The following is an 11,067-nucleotide window of genomic DNA, read 5'->3' as shown; positions in this document are numbered from 1 at the left end:
TGTGTGTGTGTGTGTGTATGTGTGTACCCACCACACAGAGCGCGAATTCATAGACATCAAAATGAACCCAAGATTGAAATTCACATTCCATAAAGATATCCGCCAAGTGGCCCTCTGTCCTCTCACTTTTTTTTCCTCACTTTTCTCGCTACTTTCCTTCCTGTCCGCTCCCTTTCATAGGCACTCACTCATGTTAGTACTCAGACCTAGTTGCCCAGAGGTGCATTTACTCGTGCTCCTACTCCCGTCAACTCTGTAACGCTCAAAAAGGTCATGCTGCACAATTCACTAGCCATCGTCCCGGATAGCTCACGTCCCCTTCATATCGCCAACAGTCACCCACTCGTGCTCGCGACTGTGAAAAGAGTGTGTATCCCTATGAGTGCGCACTTCAACCTGTGCACCAAACACACTGCGCCAGAAGTGCAAGACATGAGGTTCGCCAGACGCCTGATTTTCTCTCGGTGGGCGTCCATTCGGCGTATTTATTGATTAGGATTTTATCTACATGAAGAAGACCCATCAGGGAACATCGTCGTCACATTTCAGGTACGTGGTTTTGAACTGTACTTCTCGGCAACCTTCGTTATATCAATGGCGGACGAACTGATGTTAGCAAGCGTCCACTAATGTGTATGAGTGTCATTATCCCTGTTTACACAACTTCCATCCCTAATGGGCCTTAAGCTTTCTTATCACGTAGCTGAAATTAGTGGAAAGTATTTCACAACAGCCTCTTTGATATACAAATCAAATACCAATTATTTGCAATCGTTTTTGGTGAAGTTAACTTTTTTATAATTTCGCTGCCAATTCAGTTAAGCAGCGGGAGCGGTTGCACACCGAGAGAGTGAGCCAGGTGTCCCGCGCGCCTAATTCCTTGAATGAAACAGTGCAGAAATACTTCTTGAGCAGTAATAACATATTTAATTGGGAACTTATGTCCATACAAGTAATGATAAGAATTCTATAAATAAAAAGGACAGCGTTGAAGAAAGGTCGCACTAACGACGGTGTAATATTCCACAGACAATCACCGAGCCATGCTTTCAAACTAGCCTGGCTCTGCCGAAACTCCGTAACAGCGCTTGCTTGTGTGGATCGAGTTTTAGCTACTCTCCGTCTCCTGAAAGAGTGCACGCAGCCGAGCCAAGCTGACTTTTAAGTTCATCTCTATTGGTGAACGCTACGCACCGCCGGCCGTTGCATTTGCAGTCCAACTACGCGTATTAAAAAAAAAAAAACACCGCGGACACACAAGGGGACTCACTGTGTGTCTTTGAGATCGTCTTTGGGGGCTTCCTTCTGAGGTTCGGCGCCCTCGCCTTTTGCTTCGGGTGCGTCAGGGTGGTCGGGTGGCGCCCCTTCCGGCTTCTCGGCGCCCGCTTTGGGCGAGGAGCCGCCGCTCTTGCTCGAGCTGCTGCCAGTGCTGCTGCTGCTGCAGTACGCGCAGGGTTAGCGGCAGTAGCTCAGCTGATTCAGCTAGTTGGTGTGGAATCATACTTTTGTGATGAGCGAACGTTTATCGGAGACCCAGAAAGAAGAAGGCACGAGGACAAGCGCTAGTACTAGCAAGCAACCAGCGCTTTATATTTCGTGTCTTCTTTGCCCCTGTGTCGCTGCTAAACATCCAGGCTTGGCACACAGAATAACAACAGCAATAATAATAATAATAATATTTAATAATAATAAGGCACATCACACTTGACACTCCACTAAGGCGCATAACGTAGCTAACAAAACTGATGAATTGTAACGACATCGCATGGATCTACAGTAGCAGTGTTATATTTATCCCCACAAAGCCGAAACACCCTTCCACATCGAAGAAAACGAAGGAGTTAACCATTATGTGCGGTTATAGAGAGTACATTCACGCAAGGAACAACAAAATGTCAGTTGGGTTACATTAGCTAAGAAAAGTATTTTGTCGTTCGTTTCCTCAGCTCTACAAGCCCTAACCATCGCTTCAGCGTGCCAGAAATACTTCTACGAGTTTTTCGTTAAGTTTCTTGCACTTTAATCAGCACTTTGAGGTACCAAACTTCGCGTATCAATAATGATACATTATGCGTGATGGGCATAACTTCCGACTCACATGCATGAGACCGATCGCAGTATGTTTACTATCATCATCAATATCATCATACACTTCTGACTATGGCGTTCACATCCCTAACACGTGCGAAATAACTCCGAACTTTCAAGTACGATCTAATGCGCCGTGGAGACCTATGGTTCTGGCGCATGCCGCGCGATGCTTTCGCCACCTTCACTAGGCGTTGTCGCCAAACGCACCTTGTATGAAATAATAAAGCCTACGGTAGCAGCTGCTAAGGCAAGTGGCTCACGTTTTCGCACATCGTCATTTATTTTTATTAGTCAAAATTATCAATTGCGCACAAACCTGTATCAGTCTAAGGTAAGGATTCAGTGAACTCGATCCTCAGTGAGCTCGATCCTATTCCTTTCTTATATGCCCCCTTTACGACTGGCCAATCCTTGTGAAAACGTGGTCGGTGCTCCACTCCGAGAACTAGGGTGTGCGGAAAGAAATAACACAGGAGCAGAATCGTTGCAATAATATACCCGGTCGTGATCTTTGCTTAGAGCAGTTCCGATAGCAACAAAAAAAGCATGACGAGCGTTTGGCATGTAAGCCAAGAAGATCTAATGTTCGAAGCGTAATATGTTCAACGTAAATATGAATATTCGGCAATTATGGGCGTTGTGCATAAAAAGTAGCGAAATTTGTTTGACTTAGGCAACAATATCTCTACTTCCATTGCCGTGAGGAGCTCACAGACGAGTTGGCTTACAGTGGCACTTCAAGCTAACGATGGGACTGATATGCCTTGGGGCCACGGATGGGGTTATTTCTCTGGTGCATCACTTCCACTTGTCGTATTATCTTTTTAATGTCACAATATAGAATATTTCAAGTAATATTTGATAGTATAGTTACGTACCCAAACACGAAACACAACTATTGGATCCATTGGAAAAATGTTCGTTTCTCTGAGCGTATACCGAAAACTCTGCTCACCTGGTGTACGACTCTACCTCGGAGCCATCATATGTCCAGTTGACCATGCGCAGGAAGTACTTGGAGAGAAAGTGGGACACCGTGCCCAGAACAAGGAACATCCAGAGGCAGAAACCCAGGGCTGTCCAGAAGGCGTTCTGCGGGAGGTTGAAAAGTTTCACACGAAGTTGCGATTTAGCTGATGACACCTTATCAAAACACAAAGGGAAAATTAACGTAAACCCAACGTGTAGAACGAACCTTCAAAGGAAAGCCACACCGGTTTCGCAGAAAGAAAGGTTCGCAGATCAACAAAAATTCTTCCTGGTCTGGGGATATCACACCCGGGAACAATGCCTTTCCGGGGCAGTCGCTTTACTAATTAGTCTAACTAATGGTGGTATTCTGCAAGTGTCGATGTAACTTGCGGGGAAGTTGCAGTGCCCACTTCAGCAGCCGCTGACTGTCTGGACTTGAATAATCGAGAAGGAATTAAACTAGCTGTGAACACTTTTTCTCTCTCGCCTAGCCAATCAACAGCATCCGAAATGGCCATGTCCACTAGGTTGACCGTTAAGCACCCCCTCCCCAGGAGGCTAGCCGATTGCCACGCAAGAGGGAATAAGCGATTCGGGGACAATGAATATGGCGAAGTAGTTTTCAGAACCCCGCAAGGCGGAAGAAAGTCTATGAAAGCAAAAATTACCATGCAGACTAATTTTAGAACAAATATGCAAAGTGCCGCGATCGGCTAGCTTTCTGGTTTGCCCAGATCGTACAGCGACTACCCAGCAAAGGCGTTGAAACCGGGTTTGCTGGGTAGTAGCAGGACAAATTTTTCTTCAACTGCGCAGCTTGCTTCCTGTAAAACTAGCAGTGGGTTTCATTTGTAGCATCCTTGCTACAAGTTCTCAGAAAGTGAATTTTCTTCATGAACTTTCGTCCACCTAGGGGGCTTCCACTGCACTGATTTGCCTAATGAGAAACTGTGCGCAGCATAACAGAGACTTTTAGCCTGTCCGCTATTCCGGTAAACGGGAGCGGTTTCGGCGGATTGCCGGATTTGCGGGGGCGTAGCTAGATCGCTGCAGCCGCCTGGTAGCGTAGAGTTCAACCAGACAAACACAGAGCTAAAACTGCAGTAACCCACTATATCCTGCTTTGCTAGCGGTGCAAATTTTTGGCAGTGGCGTAATTGTGAACACGATTACGCCACTGTCGAATATTTACACCAGCAGCTAAGCAGAATATAGTAATTAGCTCTGTGTTTGTGTGGTTGAGCTTTGCACCACCAGCTGGCGCCACCAATCTGGCCCCTCACGTTTACGCCCCCGCTAAACCGGCAAACCGCCCGCACTTACCGGAATACCGGACACGCTAAAAGTCTCTACTATCTGCTCTACCGTAATATCTGCTCAGCGTAATATCTGCTCTGCCAGAGATCTTTTTAAAGAAGGGAACAAATGTTAAATGTGAAGTAGAAAAGAAAGTATAATAACTGACTTCAACATAGGTAGCACAAAGAAAGTCGCCGTTGATTATTTCAGCCAGAGTTTCTATTTATTTCAGCCAAACTAATTTGCTGCCACAGATGGGACTGCCAAACAACACTACTCGCGTGTTACGTGGTTTGGTTGCAACAGCGCGTATCGACACGGATTGTGTAAAAGTATAGGGGCCACCACACGGCGCTGACTATCAATTGAACATTACTTTAATAAAATGTTGAACATAAGAGCATACCAATGACATTACCTTCACCTAGGCCCTTGCAATAATTAAATGTGACTATGCAAAACACACCCTTGGTGTTAACAATCATCAATCATCGTAAGAGCCACGCGCGTCAGAAAGGGGGACAATAACAGACTAACTTAGAAAACTGCACAATAAACATCAATATCGCTAGGCAATAGGCAGATCGATGGCCTCACCCTATGTCTAATAAGGCAACTTCGCTTTCTTTCAGCGAGATTAATGGTGGAATAACACAATCTGAGTCTTTCTTCCTCGTATAGTGAATTTGTGTCATTAGACATGACAGCTTTTCGCTGCGTTTGAACAGCACAGAAGTGCTATCAAAGACCGCATGAAATCCACAAGTTTGCCACTGCATGGAAAGGTACGAATGCGCAAAGCACTTTAGTGAACTATGTTGCTCTCTTGGTTTTACATTCAAGCGTCATGCAGTCTGTCTTGCGTATTGAAGGCCGACAAACTGATTAGAACATACATTGTGTTTTCCCGGCACAAACTGAATGCCTTGTTTGGCGTTGCATTACTCTATATTCTGAAATGCTTGTTAAGCACCCGCTTGCATACTCTTTCAGATTCTCTTCAGCTTATCCGTAATCGAAAACGCGACATTCACTCGAAACATTAATGCCACCTTGTTCAACCCAAGCGAAAAAGAATGGACATAGTGGATTACGACAACTTGGTTCCGCGTAGGCTCCCTAGGTGTTTTTCTGCACAGGTTGCGTTTTTAGTAATCAAAGTAATTGGACACAAGTGAATAAAATACAACATTCAGGTTACCTGCCTCAAGCACCCTCGTCACCTGATTAGTCGCACTCTTCATCATAAGGTAACAACCGTTCTTGGTTTGTACGCTTCTAATGGCGTATGTAGCAATACCGTCCTTAGCCAGTTGAGAATTACGGCAGCTACAGTCAAGAGGGGACTTTGTCTTTCTCGGTTGCCAATAGACACGCTGACTCGTGAAATATATCCTATTATCACTAAAATCGAGCTCGTCTTCTTGTGGAACTTCAAGTGTTAACCTGTGGCTTTACCCTGTTCTCTGAAAAGCGTCATGTGGGCCACAGCTTTGCGAAAATAATTTTTGTAAAAGAAAACTATATCCGTCCACGTATCTGTAAAACTAAGCCGCTAGCGCACTCAAGTTTTGATTCATTCCTCTGTCATTGAAGGCTAGCAAGGTGCTGTTGAGCACAGGCGCTACACAGAAACCTATACACACGCATGCAGTTTGAGCAAATATTTTCCCTTCCCAAACAATTAGTATGGACTTTAAATCGAAATGAAGAATTCAACAAATCAAGAATCAAGAATGGGTGCTTACCATATGGGAAAGAACCACTCAGATTGTGTTACCCATTCGTATTGCTGCAGGAAATCGAAGTTGCATGATTGAGCAAATGATTGAGGACCTTAAGAAAGAAAACGCAAGAGTAGGGTTAAAGGTTAATATGCAGAAGACAAAGATAATGTTCAGTAGCGTGGTAAGGGAACCAGAGTCTTTGAAGGAGCACGTTTATCAAGGTCAATTACTTACAGGGACACCGATCATCAAAAGGAAATTTACAGAAGAATAAAACTCGGTTTGAGCGCATACGACAGGCACTGCCAGATTCTGTCTGGGAACTTACCACTATCATTGAAAAGAAAGCTGTACAATCCCTGCATTCCACCGGTGCTGACATATGGGGCAGGAATTTGGAGGACAAAGCTCGAGGACAAGTAAAGGACGCCGCAAAGAGCAATGGAACGAAAAATCTTAGGCGTAACGTTAAGAGACAGGAAGAAAGCGGCGTCGATCACAGAGCAAAGGGGGACAGCCGATATTCTCATTGATATTTGGAGAAAAATAATGCAGCTGGGCAGGACATTTAATGCGTAGGAGGGATAACCGGTGAACCATTAGAGTTACAGAAGGGGTGCCAAGAGCAGGGAAGGGCAGTCGACGGCGGCAGAAAACTAGGTGGAGCGATCAAATTAGGAAATTCGCAGATGCAAGTTAGAATCAGGTGGCGCAGGACAGCGGTAATTGTAGATCGCAGGGAGAGCCCTTCCTCCTGCAGTGGACATAAATATAGGCTGATGGTGATGATGATATCGGTTAAGGCCACCGATCTGCCTGGTGTTTAGCAATATAGCTTTTATGTTTTGTAGTTTTCCAGATTTTTCGACATTCTTTTTTCTTTTTGACACTCGCGGTCCGTTCGTAAGTTGCGGATTTTTACCATGAAGGCTGGGTGACGATCATGTGATTGTTATGCTTTGTTGATTTTGTGTCTTCTTGAAATAAGTTTCAGTTGAGTGCCAGTGCTCTGTAGTGTCCCCTCATTTTACTTAGACCGTGTCTAATCACACTGTTGTACCCATAAAGCTATACCAACTCGCCCGTTTTTACAACTTGCAGATGTGTATGCGTTTGTCTACAATGTAGGCAAACAATAGTAACATCTGCTCTCCCAGAGATCTGTTTAAAAGAAGGAACAAATTTGAAATGTGAAGCAGAAAAGAAAGTAGAATAATTGACTTCAACATAGGTAGCACAAAGAAAGACGCCGTCAGCGACGAAACTACCCAGAAACTGCACAGAAACCATACAAAGGCAACCTTTACAAGCGTACCAGCCAGGGAAAACAAGGACGGCGACATACACAACAAAAATAAGATAAATCGTAATACATCTTCAGGCACTAAAGAAATAAAAGATGTCCAGAGCCTAGCATCTAAATGTATAAATTCCCGATTGCACACCAAAATTCACGGCCGCATATAGACCGTTTCATCGAGGGCGCCTCATTTCTCAATCACAGCACTGTCTATCGTCCTGCGCCATGCTGGTATGTGGGATCAAGCTGGAGGTTGCACACCGAACGCCCTGTTGACGATGAGTTGCAATTTTTCGCGTCTTCTTGAGAGGTGTTTTTGCGATTGGGATACTCTTAATACGTCGGTACTAAGCTTTCACTTGAGATATAGCCGCATTATCGAACGGTGACGGGCATAGACGCCGTGCCACAGTTCTACGCCCGATCGAAACAGGAAGCGATAGAGCAAAATCTGAACATTGTCGATACGTAACATACCTGCAACGCGTTATCATTTTTTGTCTATAGCCTTGTACGTCATTTAGGCGCCACTCAGGGGATAACAATCGGAGGTCTTTCCGTGTTCCATGCCGAGTGTCGCACCCGCGTACATTCCCAATCCAGGAAACCATGGAAGCGCGGAAGAAACAGTTTTTACTGCTGTTCGTGCTCCTAACATTTTCTCTTTACAAAATTATGTTTCTGAACTCTTTTACAAAATAAAGAACTGTAAAATACCTCGTCGGGAAGTGCCGTGAACATGAGTATTCGATTAAACAGCCTCGTTCTGTAACCGTAATCTTCCAACGCTTACCTACCCTGCGCATTACATGACCTGCCAAGCTTAATTTTTTTCTTTTAATATCGATTAGAATATCGGCTATACCCGTTTGCTCTCTGATCCAAACCGCTCTATTTCTTTCTCTTAACGTTATGCCTAGCATTCTTCGTTCCATCGCTCCTTGCACGACTCTTAACTTGTTCTCAAGCTTCTTTGTGAATCTCCAAGTCTCTGCCGCATATGTCAGCACCGGTAAAATGCATTGATATTGCACCTTCTTTTTCAATGATAATGGTAAGCTTCCAGTCAGGAGCAGACAATGCCTGCCATTGGTGCTGCAACTCATTTTTATTCTTCTGTTAATTTCCTTCTCATGATCAGGGTTCTTTGTGAGTAATTGACCTGAGTAAACGTACTGTTCACATACTCTAGAAGCTGACTCGCGATCCTGAACTCTTTCATTTATTTATTTATAGATACTGCGATCTGAAATCAGATCATAACAGGGTGGGTATACACCGAAATATGCAAGCATGTAAACACCTTCAAAATTCATACATGCTTCATGAAGCCATTCTCGATGCCCTAGATGACTTGAATATTGGCGGCCGGCTCTACCTGTGGATTGTGAGCTACCTCAGTGGCCATTTCGTTTACATGTCCACGCCTGACGGAGAGACTAACCGCCATCAGGTATGCCGTGGAGTTCCTCAGGGAGGAGTTCTCAGCCCAACATTATTTAATGTGGCACTGATTGGCCTGGTGAGCGAACTTCAACCTCACATCCACATCAGTGCATATGCAGATGACATCTGCATCTGGGCTTCTGGTACAACAGGCCCACAACTACGTGCGATATTACAACGGGCTGTGTCATCTACTTCACGATACATACGGCGTCAGGGTTTGCTCTTAGCTGCCGAAAAATGTGCTGTGGTTGCATTCACGCGCAAATCCGTCTGCCGCTACCCGATCTCCATTAACGGTGTCATAATAACTTATGTTTCCCACCACAGATTCTTGGGCATTATCATCGACCGTGGTTTGTCATGGTCGAGGCATGTTAATATGTTGAAGCAAAAACTTAATCTGTTTTGCAATGTTCTTCGCTTCACAGCAGGCATGAAATGGGGCGCCACGGAAGGCTCATTACTAAGACTTTATCAGTCTCTTTTCGTAGGCCACATTCGATACAGCCTTCCGATACCCTCAAACTTGAGCATTTGCTGCTTACGGATATTAGAGAGCGCTCAAGCGCAGGCACTCAAAATATGTCTCGGGTTGCCATGGCGTGCCTCCAACAAAGGCACAATGGAGGAAGCCCGCGTATGCCCATTATCGATATACCGGTCCCACGTACTACTTCGTGTGTATTTACGCTTACTGACACGACACCATTGCCATCCATTGATATCTGTTCTACATGAGCGGCCGGACAGCAGTTTCACAAGTGCACTCCGCTGCCATCTACCGCACATAACATCAGGCTATGCCCTTCCATATCACCCCGTCAAACCACCGTGGGTGATGGTTCAACCTTCCGTATGCGTGCATGTCTCCGGCACACTAAAGAAATCATTGGTTCCCGTCAGTGGACTACAACAACTTGCTCTAGCGTACATCTGGTCAGAATACCAGACATATGTTCATGTTTACACAGACGCCTCCGCGTCACCAAAGGCATCGACAGCAGCTGTGGTGATACCAGCCCAACAGATGACTCGAGGTTTCATACTAGATCATAATTCTACATCAACCGCTGCAGAGCTTGTGGCTATTCGGGAAGCGATTCGCCACATCTGCGGGGAAAGACCTCAAGAGTGGCGCATTTTCACGGACTTAAAACCAGCGCTGCAAATTTTGGAATGCTTCCTGCGCCACACCGCATATCAGGTTCTGGTACTGCAGATCACCGAGCTACTTTCATGCGCCCAAGAAAAACACCACCGCATAGTATTACAATGGATCCCGGGACACTGTGGGCTCAACGGTAATGAGATGGCCGATGCTGCAGCAAGGCGCGCCCTCAGCAATGGCATGCAAACTGTAGTGCCATTCTCCAGACCGGACATTACATACCTCCTGTCGGAATTAATGAGGGGTGCGACGAGAAGATACTGGGCCCAGCCAGACGCTTGTCACGTCCGCCTTAAAAGGCTGGATCCCGATATGAAATTTCCTATTCTGCGTGGAATTCCACGCCCTCATACATGCCTGATACATATACTGCGATTAGGAGTCGCCTTCACGCGCAAATATTTGGACATTATTGACGGACAGACTCCCCGGACTGTTCAGTGTGTGGCGCTGTAGAGACTATAGACCATGTGCTCGTGGTGTGCCCCGAATATGCTCTCGAAAGACTGACAATGGTAGATACCTTGAGACATTTGCACAATGGACCACTGTCGGAGGACCTCTTGCTAGGCGCATGCCACAGAGTTGGCAGACGACAGAGACAATGCGTGCTCTTTCACGTTTCCTAGGTGATACGAGCCTGGACTCACGCCTGTGATACCAGTTGTGTAATGTGTGTTTCACCTCAATCCTCGCATTATCATCCCCCAATGTGACCCTTTTTCGTGCCCTCTTCCCCTTCCCTTACGTAGAGTAGCAGGCCCGATGCTCCATTATCCGGCCGGCCTCTCTACATTTCCAGTCATTAAAATACTTCTTGTTCATCACATATGCAGGCATTTTCAGACATTGGTGAAGAATACGTAACATACAAGCAAATAACGCACGCAAATTCAAAACATTTGCAAGCATATTTCAAACATTGATAAGGAATTCTGGGTATCAATATCAGAATTATGATTATTCCAGTCTGTTATTTTCGTAAGAAAAAACGAAAATTTGAAACAGTTATTCCGTGCGTGCATGGGGGTTATTGATAAAGCATGCCTTCGTCTCGTGTT

The 11,067-nt window shown here is 45.4% G+C and overlaps 1 protein-coding gene across 1 annotated transcript in view; it reads right to left on the bottom strand.

Moving 5' to 3' along the window:
• Positions 1-923: 923 nt before the first annotated feature.
• Positions 924-11,067, bottom strand: part of LOC129380120 (uncharacterized) — a 30,188-nt gene continuing 20,044 nt past the window's right edge. Inside the window, exons 2-3 of the mRNA XM_055070341.2 lie at positions 3,047-3,183; positions 924-1,438 (exon numbers count right to left, since the gene is read on the bottom strand). Coding sequence (XP_054926316.1) covers positions 1,267-1,438; positions 3,047-3,183 — 309 coding nt within the window. The 3' untranslated portion in view covers positions 924-1,266. The remainder of the gene's footprint in view (positions 1,439-3,046; positions 3,184-11,067) is intronic.

The sequence above is a fragment of the Dermacentor andersoni genome, chromosome 4 (assembly GCF_023375885.2).
Source record: "Dermacentor andersoni chromosome 4, qqDerAnde1_hic_scaffold, whole genome shotgun sequence".
Taxonomy (NCBI): domain Eukaryota; kingdom Metazoa; phylum Arthropoda; class Arachnida; order Ixodida; family Ixodidae; genus Dermacentor; species Dermacentor andersoni.
Note: the sequence above shows the minus strand (reverse complement) of the source record. Positions and strands in the feature narration are given on the sequence as shown.